This window comes from Brassica napus, chromosome A5 (assembly GCF_020379485.1).
Source record: "Brassica napus cultivar Da-Ae chromosome A5, Da-Ae, whole genome shotgun sequence".
NCBI classification, from domain to species: Eukaryota; Viridiplantae; Streptophyta; class Magnoliopsida; order Brassicales; family Brassicaceae; genus Brassica; species Brassica napus.
This window is the reverse complement of record NC_063438.1, coordinates 6746046-6766242: the sequence shown is the minus strand read 5'-3', so window position 1 is coordinate 6766242 and position 20197 is coordinate 6746046. Positions and strand designations below refer to the sequence as shown.

Genomic DNA, 20197 nt, shown 5'->3' with positions numbered 1-20197 from the left:
TGCAGAATTGACCTACAACTTAAAGTCAAACACAAAACTAACCTCCCTTTTTTTAAAAAAATTGGTTTTGCCCTATTCACCCCACAAGTTCATATAATTTACGAAAATGCCATCAAAATTTTTTTTTCTTTTCGAAAATGACATTTTTACTCTCTCACCTTCATCATCTTCAAGTAATTACAAGATTGCCATTGTCATCAATACCACAACCACCATGAACAACCAATTTGAAGCTCTTAATGCTCCCAAAATCGATTTACCCTTCTTCTTTTTCCATTCTTGTGAACTAAACACAACATATCTCTCACTTTCTCTCCACAATGAGCTAAAAAAACCCAAGATTTTGATTCTAAATTTTTTATGGTTCATAGAGTCATAGAAGCTAACGATTCTGGGTGGGTTACTTTCGTTTGTGATTCTGTGTGCTTGGAGAAGCCTTATGTATGCTAAGGAACTTATCTCACCAATTTAAGGTATGACATCGAGTTTTTTTTCAGATCTGTTCGTCAGACGACTTACTGGGGAAGTCGTCTGGCTGTAGACGACTTACCTGGAAGTCATCTGGTCAATGCAGAGGTTATTTTTGCAATTGACTTTAAAATCTGTAACCTGAGACGACTGAAAGTTAAGTCGTCTGTTTTTGTTTGGTTTCAAAAAAAATTTCCAAAGAACCTAGACGACTTACATTTCAGTCGTTATAGGTTAGTTTTGCATTTGACTGGATAATTTCAGAAGTTTGACTTCTCCAGACGACTTACATTTCAGTCGTCTGGCGAAAATTAAAATTATAATATTTTTTAAAAATAAACGACTTACAATTAAGTAGTCATAGGTTAGTTTTGCAATTGAATAAAAAAACTTCAAGATTTAATTATACACAGACGACTTATAATTCAGTCGTCCACGAGACGACTTACTTTTAAGTCGTCCAGGATTTTTTTCCGAGATTCTGGTCAAACCTCCTAAATCCTCGACGACTTACATTTCAGTCGTCTCGTGGACGACTGAATTATAAGTCGTCTGTATATAATTAAATCTTGAAGTTTTTTTTTTCAATTGCAAAACTAACCTATGACGACTTAACTGTAAGTCGTCTACTTTTAAAAAATATTATTATTTTAATTTTCACTAGACGACTGAAATGTAAGTCGTCCAGAAAAGTCAAACTTCTGAAATAATCCAGTCAAATGCAAAACTAACCTATGACGACTGAAATGTAAGTCGTCTGGCTTTTTTGGAGTTTTTTTAACCAAACAATAGTAGACGACTTATTTTTCAGTCGTCCGAAATAACAGATTTCAAAGTCAATTGCAAAAATAACCTCTGTGTTGACCAGACGACGTATAGTTTAGTCGTCTGGACAACTTAGATTGAAGTCGTCCGCGTCTTCTCTGCTAGTTTTTAAGACTTCTACGTTAGTTTTTGAATAACTTGTATTTTTAAGAGTGATAAGTAACTTCAAGATATGTAAAACTCATATTTACAAAATATGTTCTCTCCCTTAGTTTTACTAAATTTGACTAAGTTTTTCAACGCAAACTTATAAAAAATATGATATGCTTTGACTAGTTACTATTGTTTGTTTCCATCTCTTAAGTATTATTGTTATAGACAATAATGATGACTATTGTTATGAGTTGGAAGAAGGGTTAAAATGCTTCTTAAAATGTTACATCAATATGAAGCTACCAACATTCTTGTTTATTAAGATGAGAAAAAGGCCATTGGAGTTTATTATTGCATATGAGAGATCTAAAGATAAGAAAAAGGCTATTGAAGTCTATTATTTCATTGATTTGTAAATGTGTAAACACATTGTTAGCACATTTAATACATCTTGGAAAATATTATTACTGATTTTACAAAAAATTCACAACTAAAAGAGTAGACATGCAATTCACAAAACAGACCACAAACAAAACTATTATAGATCATTCTTCTACAAAGACAAGCTTGGACTCCACTTGATATGGAAGAAAACTTTGTCAGAAGACTTTCAGGAAGTCCAGACGACTTTTAAGAAGTCCAGACGACTTCTAGGAAGTTCAGACGACTTTGTCAGAAGACTTTTAGGAAGTTCCGACGACTTCCAGACGACTTTACAGGAAGTCCAGACGACTTTTAGGAAGTCCAGACGACTTCCAGGAAGTCCAAACGACTTTGTCAGAAGACTTCCAAGAAGTCCAGACGACTTCCAGACGACTTCCAGACGACTTCCAGATGACTAACAGGTAAGTCGTCCCAGAAGTCTTCCAGATCTGAAAAACCTGCATATTAAATCCAGATCTGAAAAACCTGCATATCCAAAAACGTTCAAATGGCTTAAAAACAGAAAAAATGAGTGGAAGATTAGATAAATCTACCTTTACAGAACACACAAAAATACATATCTAAAAATAATAGATCTACCTTTAAATTAGTGGAAGATGAGTACCATCTAATTAAAAACCTGCAAAAAAGATAGATTAGTAAGAAAGATATGAGACAAAACTGAATAATTCATATAAAGTTTGGTGTTTTCAAGTCAAAGAGATTAGAGTGGGTTTGGAGAGATTTAGTTTGGGAAAAAAATAAGAACTTTATACAACAAGAAGTTACCAAATGAAGAAAAATCAGACATAAGAACTTACCAAAACGCTCAGATCTATTATGAAAGGGAGACTTCGTCAGAAGACTTCCATGAAGTCCAGATGACTTCCAGGAAGTCCAGACGACTTCCTGGAAGTCCAGACGACTTCCTGGAAGTCCAGACGACTTTGCCAGAAGACTTCCAAGAAGTCCAGACGACTTCCAGACGACTAACCGGTAAGTCGTCCCAGAAGTCTTCCAGATCTGAAAAACCTGCATATCAAATCCAGATCTAAAAAACCTGCATATCCAAAAACGTTCAAATGACTTAAAAATAGAGAAAATGAGTGGAAGATTAGATAAATCTACATTTATAGAACACTCAAAAATACATATCTAAAATTAATAGATCTACCTTTAAATTAGTGGAAGATGAGTAATATTTGATTAAAAACCTGCAAAAGAGATAGATTATTAAGAAATACATGAGACAAAACTGAAAAATTCATATAAAGTTTGGTGTTTTCAAGTCAAAGAGATTAGAGAGAGGTTGGAGAGTTTTTGAATGATGAACATTACATTTTTGTTACAGCCATTTGAGAGGAGGAGAGAGAATGTGTAAATTTTTCTTTATATAGGGAGACAAAAAATCCAATTAGGTTAAATATTTTTGACTCAGACGACTTCCTGGACGACTTACATTTCAGTCGTCTGGTGAAGAAATTAAAACAGACGACTTACATGTAAGTCGTCCAGAAGAGTTTAATATTTTTAGCGGGAAATTAAATATTTTTAGCGGGAAACTAAAATAGAAGACTTTCCAGACGACTTACTTGGTAAGTCGTCTGGTTTAAATTATTTAAGCGGGAAAATAATTTTTTTAAAAAATTTTAGGCGGGAATATTTGGACGACTTACATGTAAGTCGTCTGTTTTAATTTCTTCACCAGACGACTGAAATGTAAGTCGTCTAGACCCTAAACATAACCCCTAAACTAGCTTTTATATGTCTGGTAAATGATCCGGTTAGGTTAAAACGTACATTGGTAAAATTAAAGGTTCAGTACGATGTGGACGACTGAAATATACGTCGTCCGAGTAAATTATTCAACATACGACTGAAATATAAGTCGTCCACACCCTAAACATATCCCCTAAACTTAATTATCTAATTAAACACTTCATAAAATCAAATCAAACTTGAAAAGTGTTTACTATACACAGAAATAAACACATATAGGTGAAAACTAATTTTTGAAAAAAACATTTTAGTTTTCCAAAATCTAACCCTAACAATACATACAATACTACAACATATGTTTGCCAAACTCCTAAACTAAAGTATTTCATGATTCACTACTTCCACTCATCTATCTTCAAAACAAATCAATTTTATCATATCTTAATTTATATCACTTAAAGCTGTTTATAATTGCTTGATTTTTATTTTTCACACATCAAAATATTTTTTTACAAGATTTATAAATTATTTTTAAAATAAACTGGTACCAGACGACTTACACTTCAGTCGTCCAGACGACTTCCAACATCTCAGACGATTTACTGGAGCTATATTCGTAAAAATGGTTTCTGTTTTTTTGTTTGGTCACAAGGGGCTGAGCTGTAATTTCACTAGGCTTTTAGGTTAGTTTTGCATTTGATTCAAGTTTGGGTATAAGTTTGGGGTTAAAATCAAGTTGTGGGTTAGTTTTGGCAAAAATCCCATATTACTATGTATAAAATTTACTAAAACAGTAGGGCTATATTATTTAAACAAAACAATATTTTTATAAATCCCGTAAAATACTAAAATGATATATGTTAAAGTATATATATTTTTTATAAAATAATATATCAATTTAGTAACAAAACAAATTCAAAATTCATGTAATGTTCTAAACTCAAAAATAATTGTGTAATTTTCCAAAGTTTTTTTGACAAAATATAAAATTTTGTAAATAAATATTCAAAATCAAAATGATAATATTTCAAATTTTACAAAAGATAAAACCATAGATGATGAAGAATAACGTTTTGAAATGCAGCAAGAAAAAACTAATAACTATATATATTGTAAACATTAAAGCAACCTAATATTTTGGAGTCTTAATTAAAAACAAAAACTTAATATCATAGCATCCAAAAAATATTCTATATCAATAAAATTTACTCAAAAAATATGATTGATATTACTATGTATATAATTTACTAAAACGATAGGGTATATTATTTAAACAAGACAGTGTTTTTATAAATCCCGTAAAATACTAAAATGATATATGTTAAAGTATATTTTCTTAAACACAACATGTAAATATAAATTTTCTTAAACAAATTTCTTTTCTATAATATAAATAAATAAATTTTAAAAATGTATTACATGCAAAATGTATAAATTAAAGAAAAAAACATATTTTGCATGTTCTCTATTTGATTATTTCATATTATTATTTATTGTACTTAACTCGAAAATATATTAGTAAGTAATAAAAATTAATAATAAAGTAAAATGTTTTAACAAAACACTATAAATTAATAATGTCGAATAAGAAATATAAAAAATAATATTATAGAGTTATACAATATATAACAATAAAATGAAATTATATATTTAAAAAATTATAATAATATCAAATACATTTATAAAATAAAAACTATCCGCACGGACCGCTGGATCTAGCTAGATCTTACACTACAGTCTTATGTATAAGGTGTAAATCCATTAGGTTTATGTTATTATAAACTATAAAAAATATTATAAGAACAATTTTATAGCTAACAATTTTATATACTCTATGGGGATGATGGGAACTAGTTCTAAGCTGATTTATCTGGTTATAGTACTGATGAGGCACAGAAAGTGTGAAAATACTGTCCATGGGTTTAGATTGGATGGAAGATAATGCTATGGCAAACAAAGGGAAAACAAAAAATCTCTGAGAGATTGAGAATTGCCTATCTATGGATGGTAGTGAACATAACTCAAAGACCCCTCACAATCTCTCTGCCAAGGCATCGACAAATGTTGCCGAGACCTTTGATCTCGATGGTCTCTCACGTTCAGGTCTCTTTCCTAAAAGTCCCAGTGTGCAACTATGAAGAACTTAACACCAGAAAGGCTTATTCTCTTCCTCAAACTTCATATAAAAACTACAAAAGAACATGAGAAAGCCTTTGTATCTCAACTATTTATTCCTATATTTTTTTCTGATTCCTTTTGTTCCTGCAGGTTAATATCATTATAATAATAATCATCATATGAGCAGTATCAACCATCAAGTTGCAAATTAAGCAAATCCTTTCTCCCTCTGGAGAGAAATCAAAATATAAAATACTTGAAAGGAGAAGAAGATAGAAAAAGGGTTCAAATGTATCCCAAAAGAGAGAAAAACAATGCTGAAAGATAATAAAAAAGAGTCATCTGAAGAAGAGAGTAAACCAAAACAAGAACATAGCTTTTCTGTCTTCTTAGTTATTACTTAGCGTCACGCTGGAGTAAAACTGTGTGTTTCTGCTACTTCATAACTTTGCTTTGCATGTTCCGAATCAGCTGCTTACGGTAGTTAACAGCGTCTGGGTCCTCCTGCGTAAAAACACACACACAAAAACAATCTGAATCTTGACCAAATCCATACAGAGCTCAAGAAAGAGTTCCAATCTTACAGCAAATAAACTGGCGAAGGTTCCGTTGAGCAGCATGACAGGAGGGAAACGCCATAACCCCTCACGAGCTCTAACGCATGCAAGAAAACAAAGCTGTTGTTGTTTGCTTGATCATAAGAACTTGAAAAGATCAGAAGGTGTAGGCACAAAACCTGGGCTTCTGGGAGAGCTTGGCGTAGCAACCAGCAATAAGATTGAACAAGCTGGGAGAAGGGTTGGTCATGGAAGAAAGATACACAAGCAGCTTTTTCAGGAGACCGTCTATGAGGAAAAAACGATCAGCCAAGACGCAGCAGTACTGAAGCCCCTCATTAGTTGACAGAATCTTGTTCAATATAAACACAGAAACCTGAAAGAAGTATATTGGTTCGTAACCTTTTCTTTCTTCTTTAATTTATAGTCTAAGAGTCAGTAGATGTGGCGAAGAAAACTTACTGTCTTTGACTCTGTAGAGCCAATCTCGATAGCTTTGGTGCAATAACGTAAAGCACCATTGTCCATAAGGAAACGAACAGCAGCTCCGTCTATAGGCTGTAAGACAAGTGAGATGTTCAAAATAATATTAAGTCTTTTTGTGACAAAAATATATGCTGTGAAAGAGAAGGATACTACTGTATGTACCGCCTTCAACATATGAGCAAGGACACCCAATGCACCAAGCCTTAAGCATTCGATAGGCTTGTCGGTGAGATTGATGTCCATCAAAGGAAATAAGTAGTGTGGCATCTCAGCTACAAAAATTAACATAGGACATGAAATTCGAAGAACATATAACATGATATTACAATGATGTCGGGTGCAACTGAAATGCTTTTTTTGTGGAATAAAATCTTCATTAATACTTGATTTTCTTTACATTTTCATAATGTTTACCAGTTAAAATAAAAAATGAAAAGGTTATTGCATTTTTTCCATAACATTGCATATCCTTCTGGATTAAAAACAATATTTATATTAAAAATATTTTCACAGCTAAAATATTGGAATACAAGTGAAATGTTAATTTCATTTCATTAAATTCCATTAACAATTATTCATTTTATCATATATATTCCTTTTACTAATGATCAAATGGAAAAAATACCCTTAAGGAAGTAGCCTCTTGTCTCCGGATAATGAGCTATGCACTATAATAGGCAAAGAAAAATGATAACATTATAAAGCCAATTATAAGCTGTTATCAAAGAAGTGGTTCTCAAATGAAAGAAGAAAAAGTGTGAGGCCAAACAGAACCTGGAACAAAAGCAGAATATTGTACGCTCGAGGTGGCTTCCCCTCCCGAGAGTGTACTGGAGTTGAGATGTGTGGGTAGATTTTCACGATCTCCTGTAGAGATTGAATAATTCAAATTGAGTATCACAAAGAAAGAAACCTAAAACAAAAGAAAGTAAGATTTTGCAAACATATCAGTATTAGTCAACTACGAAACCAAAGTACTTGGTATTGGACCTGCAACATCATGGTCATTGTACAAGGAGATTTCCATAATAGCAGCGGCAAGATCTCATAAGTGTTCCTATGCTGCCATGGGTGAAAAGATAGACAATGATAGTATGTGAGCTGAGCATCTTTATAAAAATGTTGTATACATTTAATTTTTTAAATATATATATATATATTATTTACGGATTAGTGTATCTACCAATATTTAAATATTTAGTCAGATATTCACAATCGAATATCATTGAGATATAGATCCATATTCGGATAGGGAAAACATGGATCCGGATACCATAAAATATTGATATCCAGATCTATCTTATTCCTAGTCAAGATATACATATTTACAGAGATATTAAATAAACGGTCTAAATGATCAAAAGGAATGCTACACTAAGAAATTTTGACTTTTCTAAGTTATGCAATTTTGTGATTCCATATGTGTTAGTTTTACTGAGATAAATTTCTATCCCTACATTGGACCACAAGTATATATGTTTGGCTATCATTTCTTCCATCCATAAATTTGGAAGAAAAAAATAATAATTTGAATAACATTTGTGTAGATTAAATTTAGAGTGCATAACAAATGGTAATTACTGACCGCACATATTTTAATTTCACAATACAAGAATGAAACTTACAGACAAACAAAGAATTAGCTGAAGAACAAAATCTTGACTTATCATACCATGAAAAACTAAGAAATTTGTGGTATTATGACAAAAAAATCGCCTAAACCTAAAATGTGAAAGCAAATCCAACTAGATGATGTCGATAATCATCAAATGTAGCCAAACAGAAACAAAATAACAGCTGCATATTTCTTTACAATGAGAAGAAAAGGCGAGATCTTCTAACATGAAATTATGAAAGCCTATGTAACAACATAATGCCGATAATCGCCTAGACATAAAAAATGAAAATCAATCCGATGATATATTGCTGATAATAATCAAATGGATCAACAACTTGACATTTTTTATGACGAGAAAGATCACAACTCTCCTAAGCCTGAAGAAAATTTGTTGAGGTGAGGTAAGATTGCGATGGTAACACAATTTCAATCATTTTCGTATGATCACAAAGGAAAAAGGACATAATGTTGGGATAATTGGTTAATCTATGAAGCAAGAAACAAAGGAGATCTCAAGATCTCCCCCAATCGGGAAAAGAATCCTTTGTCGAAAATGAATCAGTCCTCAAGTAACAAACAGAAAGCATGCTCAATCAACGCAACTAGATAGATAACAAACATATAGACTTATAAACTAAAATCATCTAAACAAATAGAGAGTAAGAGATGCAAGAATATTGTTTTGCACTTACAGTGACAAGGTTTTGGAGCGCGGAATTAGAGACAAATGGAATCTCATTATGAAGATCATTGATCCACTGGATAATTGTGTCCATGTCCGGAAAAGGTACGACAGTGGTGGTTGGAGCAAAGGAAGAAGCAGATGGCAACGTCAACTTGCTTGTACTGTAATCCTCGTATAGTGAATCTGGTAGATTTGCCATTTTCCGACGTTGATTGATCGGAAGAATGTTCTCTTGGTCTATTTTTTATGTTTTTATTCAACTCTGAGTGTTGTTGTAGCAGATGAGTGTAAACAATTTATATAGAGGCTAAGCGCCTAAGCGGTATGCATGGTCTCAGTCTTATAATTGACAAAATACCTTTTAATGGACTTTTCTGGTTAAATCATAAAATGTAGAGAAAATATATAACTAAATAATAAATGCAAAAGGAAAATAATAATAATACATCCAAAGAAAGTGATTACATGGAAAGAAATTTTGAAAAGATATTTGTTAGTTTGTTTTTTCGTTGAATATGAATTACTTTTTGTTTTTTCATGACGAAACTTTAATATGCATTCTGACCAGGAAAAATACTTAATTTGGATTAGCTTATCCCATCTACGAAGAACACGTGTAACAAATCTACTGTAAAATATATTACAGTGAGTTAAAATTCTTAGTTTACATTTATCTTCATGATTTTTTTTATTAATATAACCCAATGACAAGGCTACATACAATCTCAAAATTGGGACAGTCCAAATGTTACAAAATAAAGCTGTAATTTTTTTAGGACAATATTCTGTTTCAAAAAAGAAAAGAAAAAAAGAGGACCATATATATTCAACCCACATGTATACTTAGGTAAGGCTGACTGAGCAGGAGGACATGCGGTGCGATCATCCAGAGTCCAATCCCGAGTCCCATGTATATTGATAGTTAAGGGATTCAATTTTTTTATAAATTTATATTTTTATATAAAAAAATTATAAATGTAATAAATAAATTTGAAAAATATCCAAAATTATTTGATATGTATATAATTTTATTTTCATCACAAAATATACAAATATTACTAATTAAAATTTAAAATATTTTAAACATTATCTGAATATAAATATAGAGGGTGAATTTTTTTTAGAGCATAACAATGTTAACTCGGCCCTGTATTTAGGACGTTAATCTTGTTTAGAGCATCTCCAAAAAGACACTCTATTTTTAGAGTTGTGCATAACTCTATATTTGAAGTTTAAAGTATTTTCTTCCAAAAACAAAATTTCAAACTTAATTTCAAAATTATTTATATTTTAGGTATTTTATGCTATGGTCCTTATATTTGTCATAATTAATGTAAATCCATTAAAAAAATTATAAATAATTTATACATATACAAAATACAACAAAAATATTAATTAATAAAATATTTCCCTAAATATATAAAATTATAAATATAAATACATAATTAAATACTAAACTACAAAAATACCCAATTATTTAATAAAATTATTTACGTAATACTCTGTCTTTGATTACACAAAATTTGTTTTAACAACATTATGGAGATTCTAGAGCCAGTTTACCAAACAATTACTGATGTTATAACATTTAAATTTGTGTAATAATTATGCTTTCATGTACCTTTTAAAAAGATTTTTATTAAGTTTCTTTTATAATATTTTTGTTGTCTAATTATAGTTTTAAACTAATATAAATCTTATTTTTAAAATTTTTAATTTAATTTTATGTGTAAAACTTAAATTTATAAAACAATTTTGAAATATTTATGAGAAATAAATTTTTTAAGGATTAAAATGATAAACGAAAAAAATACTTAAAGATAATAAATGAGATTTGTAATTAATTGTAAGGACCAAAATATAAAAAAAAAAAGATGAAACTTTAAATTTGAAGTTTTGAGTAGTTTCCCTCCTCAAAACTTTAAATGCGAAGTGTTGAAGTTTTTTTTTAGAAAGCAAAAATTCTATATTTTAAGTTATAAATTTTTTTTGGGGATATTCTAATAGTACATGTTTTGTTGTGGAGAAATTTGTTCTTGTTCGTAAGATAGCCTCATCCATTCTCTAATATTCAAATCACTCACCCTCAAATAGCTACGCTAAAATCGAAGTCACATTCTTTCTTTTTTTAACACTGAAATTACTACACTGAAATAAAGAGCAGAAGCTCATAATCAAGACAAGAGTATAAAATACACAATGCATCAGATAGGAAAGCTCCCGAGAGCAAAAAGGAAAAACCAAACCCAATATGAAAAAAACAGAGAAATAAACCAAACCCAATATCTCTTTATTAGTTTGTTCTCCTTTTGCCTTTGTTTCCAGCTCGGTGAGACCATTCCAATGAGGACTTTCTCATGGTCTACTTGCAGCCTTCTTACACACATTGCTTATGGTGATGGTATCTAGAATCGTTGGGTCAGTAGTCAATGCAAACATTTTCAGATTTGTGATAAGTAAGAATTTTCCTTTCTCTTCTGTTCTTTGATGTTTATAATTTTTTGTTTAGTTTTTTTTTTGTTGTTGTATTGCACTTGCACATAAGAATATTATTGATTAATAAAATATTATCCTTCCTTTCAGGTGTTATGAGGCTGAACAGATGCATGAAGACAGGAATGTCACATCTGTCTGATTTTCAAGACAAATTCCACTGCAGATTCTTTGCATGCCGACAAATTTGCTTCTCTCGGTAAATCTCGGGTTCATCTGATTTCTTTTCCTACTAAATATGGGCTTTCATTTGGTTTCATGTTTGTATGTTTGTATTTTCAACGGATCAAAGACATATCCCACTAAAAAGAGATGTATCTTTTTATTTCTTTAAAGTTTAATAGCATTTCAGCTCTATAAGAAAAAAACAGGGAAAGGTATCTTGTTAGTTTCAAGGATATGCATGTATTAAAAACCTGCGTCCAGATATATAAAATACTCCAAATTTTGTGATGCTCATATTTTGTTCTTGGAATACAATTATTTATTTTATAGTTATAGTTTAACTTTCAAATGTATGATTTTAAATATAAACAAAAGTAATTTAAAAATATATATTATATTTTAACTATACTTTCACAAACATGAAATTTCTATAAGTTCTTTATGTTATGGTGCTTTTAAAACAACTAATAAACTTTAATATAAATATAAATCAGTGTTATAGAATAACTTACAAAATCCAATTGAATGACTGATAAAAGATTAATTTTATTTCTTCGAAGAATAGAAATAGATGAAGTCGAAAACAAAAACTTATACGACGTATAAATCTTTATAATTACACATTGTGAATAAAATACATGATATAAAAGGAAAACATTGAAAATACAAGTTAGATCAAATATAAATAAACAAATAAATCATTTTTGGATATTTCTCATTTCTAAAATAAAATTATATTGTATAGGAAAATTGGTCAATGTTAATAAAATTATGTTTTCATCAAACTAAAAACCCACAACAAAAAATATAAATAATAATTAAAATAGTATGGTCTAAAAACATGTCATATATCAAATAAAAATTATAATACATCATAGTAAATAAGTATTTGTCAAATGTTAAACTAAATAAATATAGGCATCCCACCCGCTTCGCGGGCCTACCCTAGTGAAGATATGAAAACATAGTTTTGTCGCAAAACAAAAATAGTTTTATTACAATAGTCAGACAAATGTTAGGAGCACTCGTGTCATCTTCATCGTCCACATTCTTATCTTCTTCACTTGGCCAGTCTTCTTCTTCGCTCTCTAGATCCTCGGTTCCTGCGTTTTCTCGCTTATCAGTCCGATCAATGGCCGATTCAGCTTTCAAGAAAATCCAAATCCAAAGAGATGACACTGTAAGCTCCTCTTTTTCTGTCTCCGCATGACTTCTTTACCTAATTTTCTCCTTGTGTGGTGTTGTGTTTCTGTTTCTTATGAACATAAGGTTTGAGCATGGCTAGTTGTCTGTATATGCTTCTTTACTCAATAAAACTTTATACAATCTTCATCCCTTAATCATTAATCTTTTATGTGTGATCTATTGGTTAGACGTTCGATGCGTATGTGGTTGGTAAAGATGATGCGCCTGGGATTGTTGTGATTCAAGAATGGTGGGGTGTTGAAGTTGAGATAAAGAACCACGCTATTAAAATCTCACAGCTTGACCCTGGTTTCAAAACCCTTATACCTGAGTAAGTGTCTCTTGCATTGCAAGATTCAGCTATTAAAATCTCACTACCTTTTTTCTCGGTGTAGCTTATATAGAGGAAAGGTTGGTCTTGATGCTGCAGAGGCAAAACATTTGATGGATGGCCTTGACTGGCCAGGTGCTGTCAAAGATATCAGCGCTTCTGTTAACTGGCTTAAAGCTAATGGCTCCAAAAAGGTACGAGAATGCTTTACAATACGTTCTGTTAAAAGATTATAAAAATTCTAAAAATGTGGTGATAGGTTGGTGTGACTGGAATGTGCATGGGAGGTGCACTAGCTATAGCTAGCTCTGTTTTGATTCAAGAGGTTGATGCTGCTGTTGGATTCTATGGAACTCCTTCCTCTGAGCTTGCAGATCCAGCACATGCCAAGGCTCCTATTCAGGCCCACTTTGGAGAACTTGACCATATTGTTGGTTTCTCTGATGTCACGGTATATATTATATACCATTAATTACAATTTACATCACATCTGAAAAAATAAATTGTCAATGATTATTACAACCTTTTTCAGGCAGCAAGGAATCTCGAAGAGAAGCTGAAAGCATCGGGAGTAGCACACGAGGTTCACATTTACTCGGGGAACGGGCACGCGTTCTTGAACAGGAGCCCTGAAGGAGTGCGCAGAAGGAAGAGTTTGGGAGATTCTGATGATGACGAAGCAGCGGTGGAGCTTGCTTGGTCTCGCTTCAACTCTTGGATGAAACATTACTTGGTTTAAAGATTTCCTTTCTCAGATAGTGTTTCATGCAAGTCACGAAACATTGTGTGAATTGTGATGATCAATGTGCGAACCGAAATTCACACTGTCGATTTCCGTTTAAATTAGGAAAGTAGGAGAGTCCTAATTTTCCAGAGGTCCTAGATATCTGCTAATACCACACCTTAAGTAATCAGAACACGAGATGACAACGACAAAGTATAAAAATCGTAAAAAAAGAGCAAAGAGAAGTCTTATTCTGAATTTGCGTATGAGCGTTTACAACAAGGTATAAGCCTGGGCTCGAGAGCTGTCGGCGAAATTCCTAGTTCTAGTAACTCTAAGAAGGTTAAACCTAATTGAGTCGCAGCTCGAAGTGCTAAGTTTACTCTGAAAAAATCCTCTCCCATGCCTCTCGCCTAAGACTCTTTATATACTCGCTCTTACGTTAGTTTACGTTTCTCCCCTTCTGCCTTTATGCCGTCATAGCCTAAAAATAGAAACATTCCATTTTTTCCGATCTTCGTAATTATCTTCAAAAGTTCGTATTTATCCGCGGAAACTTGACATTTATCCTTCCTTGCGAACCAAACGTAAACCGTCCCACGGTTTACGAACTGCTGGTTAAGAAATCGTAAGGTGGACTTCGAGTCATGTCTTAGGTCCCTTTGGGCCGTCTTTCGACTTGAAGCATTTATTACGACTTCTTTCGATAAAAACGATCTTTCCGCGGTTTTTATCGTAAAGTTTGATTGATGACTTCAAATGGCGAAAAACATGAAATGGGTTCGCTACGGTCATCGGGAGACAGCATCGAAGGGTAGACGAGAATGCATGGATTCGTGTCATATCGATGTTTCGGAAGAGCTCGGTCGCTACGTAGCGACCGAACGAAACGCACGCTCGGTTGCTACGTAGTGACCGAGCGGGACGGACACTCGTGTAGCGACCGAGTTTGGCTCGAGCTCGGTCGCTACGCATTGACCGGACAGTGTGCATGTTCGGTAGTTGCGTAGTGACTGAGCTTGGTTTGTCCGTGTTCCGATCGTCATATTCGAACCTATCCGTAGCTGGCTTGGATACGTTTCCGTTACTTCGGGACGGCTTGTGTTTGATCCAAATAGAATTTGAACGAAGTTTTATCTCGAGAACATATGTCGCGACATTCTTTTGACTGAGCACAATTTGTTGCAGAAAGACACTCATACTTGTATTTTGCAGAGATTTGGATGTTAACTTCGTCGTAACCGTTTTCGACCCCAACAATCAATGTAGTCTTCTAAAGACATTGCTCTTAGAACTTTTTATCTGTATCAAACAAAGTGGTTTGTATGTTTGTGTGGATGTGAGTTTGTATGATTATATTTCTAAAAACTATGAAATGATTGTGTATATGTGGTTAAACTTAATCACTACAAAGTATGTTAATACTGGCTTATATGTTACTGAATTATGAATCTTAATCATTGATCAAGGGAATAATCCGTTTACTTATAGGACAATCAATATGTACTAATTTTAGCTACTCTTATGATATTAACAGGGAATGCGAAAAAGATAGAATAACAGATTGCATTCCTTTCTTTATTTGATGTTATAATTAAAAATTGTACGAAAGATATTTAAAAATATATACACTGAAGAATTTATAAATTAAATTTGCACGTGTTTCAGCATGGATTTGTAAATTGTTTTTGTAAGCAAAAATGAATAAAGAGTTTAAATGGGAAAGTGTCATTTAAATCCCGAACTTACAAAACGAAGCCAACGAAATCTCAAACTCTTAAGTGATCTATTTAAATCATGAACTTTTAAAAATAAGCCATTTAAAGTTTGAATTTTAGTTGACCAGGCTAATTTAAATTCATAGAAAGTCAACAATTAAATTACATAACGTTTAGTAGACACTTTGCAACTTAAAATCCCCCAATCTATCATAAGAACCCTAAATCCCTAACCACTTGAAATTTCAAATCGATATTTCTTTTTCTTGTCGTAACACCTAGCTAATCAGTTTGAACTTCAGGTTTATGTATTCAAGTTGTGCTTTATGTTTGGGAGTTTCGGCTTCGCTTATATGTCAGAGACCATCTTAAACTGTAATAGTTGGAACTCATGTTTTAAACACTTTCATGTTTCTGTGACTGTTATGTTTACACATTCATGTTTTTGTCTCTCTAGTGTATCATCCTTTATGATTCAATTTTTGCAACTCATTACAATACCTTCTTAAAAACGATTACAAACTCATTCCAAATACAAACATCAAACACAACGATGGTGTTTGATTCGAAGTCATTACAAACTTAATAGATAAGAGAGAACAAAGTACAGCATTCCAATACAGAAAATAAAACCCACAACATACCAACAATGCAAGAGAGTGCCCACACCCATGAACAAACTATACACCAAAAGCCATTTGGTAATGGCTTTGGAACTTTGAAGTTTGACTTTTGCTGACTTTATATTTCCCTCTACTCTTTGACAACACTTTAAACACTTTGATCTCTTTGTTGATATTGTAAATTTCGGATTCATGGATTCACGACATACACCAATAATTCTTACAACACCAAGACAAAGCCAAGATGGCAACATAATTCTCTGCAATTCTAGCTTTCTTCCTCTGGAGAGTTAATCGAGTCACAAGCCTCTGGATTATATTTCGTAATCACTACGGGGAGAAGTCTCAAGTTTTTAGGAATTTAGGGTTCTTATGATATAACCTGGGGGTTTAGGGGATGATTGGTAAGTGCTGTAGCTTTATATTTTTTGCTGTAGAATTTAATCTGTAGATTTATTTGCTGTAGCTTTCCTTGCTGTAGATTTCTAAAGCACTAATTTTTTGCTCTGGAAATAAAGCTCTCTACAGCCATATTTTGATTTTGCAGAGATTTTTTTGCTGTGAGTTTTTTAAGGAAAGCAAAGCTCGATTGGTTGAGATATATAGCTGTAGACTAAATTTTGGCTGTCCAGAGCATCTACAGCCCCAACCAATCATCCCCTTAATTTCTAAATGTCTACTAAACGATGGGTAATAAAACTTGACAGAAGTTAAATGCATTTAACGGTTGACTTTCTATGGGTTCAAATTAGGCTGGTCAACGAGAATTCAAGTTTTAAAAGGCTAATTTTGAAAAAAATCGGAATTAAAATGGACCAGTTAAGAGTTCAGGATTTATTTGGTTTTGTTTTGTAAATCCGGGATTTAAATGACCTTTTCCCGAATTTAAATATATGAATAGAGATGAACACATGACACGCCTTGTGATATAAGTTGAGGAGAGAAATACTATTTTTTTTTTTTGAAAAAAAGATATACTATTGTTAAGAGAAACAGCTATGCAAATATGCAACATCGTCAACATGCCTAAAACATGGGCATATACCACATGCCGCTTCAATCAAACTAGATCAGCTGAATCTCTTTAGTCAAATTATGATAAATATTTTTTGTTAATTGGAAAATTATTTAGTACTATAAATCTTTAGTATTTTTTTGAAATTTTGCAATTGATTCATCAGTTTCATTCCGAAGTTCTGAAATTTGATCATTAAAAAAAAACATAAAGTAAATTAAAATTATAGAGAAACTTTAGAGTAAGAACCACTTTTCCATGATAAACAAATTAGATCTTGTTCTGATTTTTCTTACTGAAGTGTAGTGTCGGATAACGACTTTAAGCGCTAAACACTCTCAAGCTTTGTTCACATTTTCTCACCTTATAAGAATACGTCATGAACGTCTGCCCAAATATCTTTTCTTTTGTATTACACATGCCGACAAATGATACATTAATGTCAAAGCAACCGACAAAATCGAGATAAGCAAAACTAGTATTTTTAGTAGAAACCCATAAAACGTGCATGAGTAAAGGAACCCACGCGATCCACGGTCAACAGCAAGAGAGCCACCAAAATGGCCAATCAAAAACATACACAATGGCAAAAAAAAAAAGAGAGGATATATGTTGAAAAATCGACCAATAGATTCATTTTTTTAACACAAATCGACCAATAGATTCATCGATCAAGCACAGATTAAAAAGGAAAGTATTTATAGTATCCGCATTGGTAAAATTTTCAGAAAAAAATCTTTCAAAAAATGATAATAAAAATCATGAGAAAAGAATAAAAATTGATTTTTTAGGGTAAAATGTTAATATTTTAATGTTGAGATATCCACTTAAATGAACTCACCAAATGCTTTAAACCCTTAACTTTTAACAAAAGTCTAATGTTAATTTCAGTCATGTACATGATATTATATATTCATGAGTTTATGACTTATGAGTTATGGGTGGATTTTATTGTTCATATATCTTTTTCTATATATTTTAGCTTTTCCTTAAATTTTAATCATAAAAAAAATCAAAGTAACTACCTTTTTAGTTGTTATAAACACAGCTAAAACAAAGTTTGACTAAAAGGGTTAAAAAAAACTAAAAACCAAACCTATTAGAAATGTAGAAACTCCCCTACCAAATTCTGGAAACAAGGAAAACAACGTTAATCGCCATAGAAGTCCACGACCATCAAACATATTAGAAATATAGCGTGCAAGATCGAGTTGTGTTTAGTTTTTATTTCTTTTCTTCGGCTTCTTGTTATTTTTGTATTTCTGTCAAAATTTTGAAAATTGATAATAATATATTTACATTTTTACCAAAAAAAAAAGAAAGGTAGCGTGCATTGGATGCTTATCCTGATAAAGTTTCCTAGTAGTATATATTCATGTTACTTCTACTAAAAACAATAACTTCAAGAATTTTTTGTTTTTGTAGGGACATAATATTTTATTTTACTTTGTCGATTAATCTATGTCAAGAAAATCAAAACGATATCTACACTGACACCAAGAGAGTACTATATTGTGCTAATATTGATTTTTCTAATCATTGGAGATGATTGTTTTGTCCTTTCATTGGCTGGATGTCTTATTCTGCGGATAAATAAATAAATTAAAAGGCTGTCTGAATAAAGTATTCTCACGGGTTTTGAGTACCGTCAATGACTAGTGTGTAATGTAAGCAAATTGTTTGCAGTTAATCAAACATTACTTTTGAACATAAAAGCTTACCAGATTGAAATAAATTGAAATATATGGACCAAATGAAATTGATTCACAATCCCAATTTTCTAATCCAAATAGCAAACATATTTGTCTGTTTTTTCTAGAAAAGAGAGAAGGGAATATTAGTTCCTTATGTCTTACTCTTGATATATAGAGTTTATATTTTGAAGCAACGAAGGAGGTCTACTTTGCGTTTCTCACGCATTATAGATTTGTCTTTAGTTTTGTTAAGGGAAATTGCACTAGATAGTAAAGTTATGGGTGGTAATTAGGTAGGTGGTAAAGGTACTGTACATTTTGAAGTAATACCAAAAGTGTCCCTAATACTATAAGAAAAGTAAATTAAAGGACATGTGTTTCACTTACTTGCTCGCTCTCTGTGTTTGACCAACTCAACGCTCTCTTTCTTGTCCTCCTCCTTTCCTCTCTTTTTCATTTTTGTTTATTAAAATGAATAATCCCAACTCCCATTTCCAAATCCATCATCGACCGTATTCCTCCTATTGAATCGTTTTGTTAGTTTAATCTTAAGCGCCATCATGGATGTGTGTTTCTCCCCAATTAGAGTCACTGGTACCACCAGCAGCAGCAGCAGAAGAAGTAGTAGTCAGACCAACAACAACAAGAAGAACCCTAAGTCTAATAATAAGACTCCTCCTCCTCCGGAAAACAACAACGACAAGCCCTCAACAACCACCAAGCGGAGAACCGGGTCCGTCCCTTGCGGGAAGCGTACCGAGTTTGGATATGCCAAAGACTTCCACGAGCAGTATAGCATCGGGAAGTTGCTGGGTCATGGTCAATTCGGGTATACTTACGTTGCCATCCACAAATCTAACGGCGATCGGGTCGCCGTCAAAAGGCTCGATAAGAGCAAGGTATTATTATTTTCTGCGGTTTAGAGATTTTTTTTTTAAATGAGATTTTTTTTGGGGATTCTCTTTCCTGCAAAAACTCAAAGAGATTTGATACAATTCATATTTCAATATATTGTTTCTCTGTAAAAGTAAATCTCATTTTTTAGTTCTGTCTGAAAAATATGTCTGCAAAATCTCATTATTTGATCCCTTCCGGATCACCAAAACTAATCTATGTAAAAATCATCGTTTTATATCTAACAATAATAAACTACTCCAGTAACATATATTTGTAACCGGTTATTTCCGTTTTATAAATGCAATTTTAGGTTTCGGCCGCCATTGAACATATATCCGGTTTTAATATCTAAGTACTTCA

The 20197-nt window shown here is 32.2% G+C and overlaps 2 protein-coding genes across 2 annotated transcripts; one reads left to right on the top strand and one right to left on the bottom strand.

Moving 5' to 3' along the window:
- Positions 1–5828: 5828 nt before the first annotated feature.
- Positions 5829–9906, bottom strand: LOC106454821 (CCR4-NOT transcription complex subunit 9-like). Its single transcript, XM_048780779.1, has 7 exons — positions 9000–9906; positions 7680–7751; positions 7464–7556; positions 7315–7357; positions 6666–6961; positions 6383–6579; positions 5829–6300 (listed from the first exon to the last, which is right to left on the bottom strand). The coding sequence occupies exons 1-7, from the start codon at positions 9189–9191 to the stop codon at positions 6114–6116; spliced, it is 1080 nt and encodes a 359-aa protein (XP_048636736.1). The 5' UTR covers positions 9192–9906; the 3' UTR covers positions 5829–6113.
- A 2662-nt stretch (positions 9907–12568) lies between these two features.
- Positions 12569–13995, top strand: LOC106451321 (protein usf-like). Its single transcript, XM_013893240.3, has 5 exons — positions 12569–12830; positions 13024–13166; positions 13231–13360; positions 13426–13617; positions 13699–13995. Exons 1-5 carry the CDS (start codon positions 12663–12665, stop codon positions 13903–13905), a joined length of 840 nt encoding a protein of 279 aa, XP_013748694.2. The 5' UTR covers positions 12569–12662; the 3' UTR covers positions 13906–13995.
- The last annotated feature ends 6202 nt before the right edge of the window (positions 13996–20197 follow it).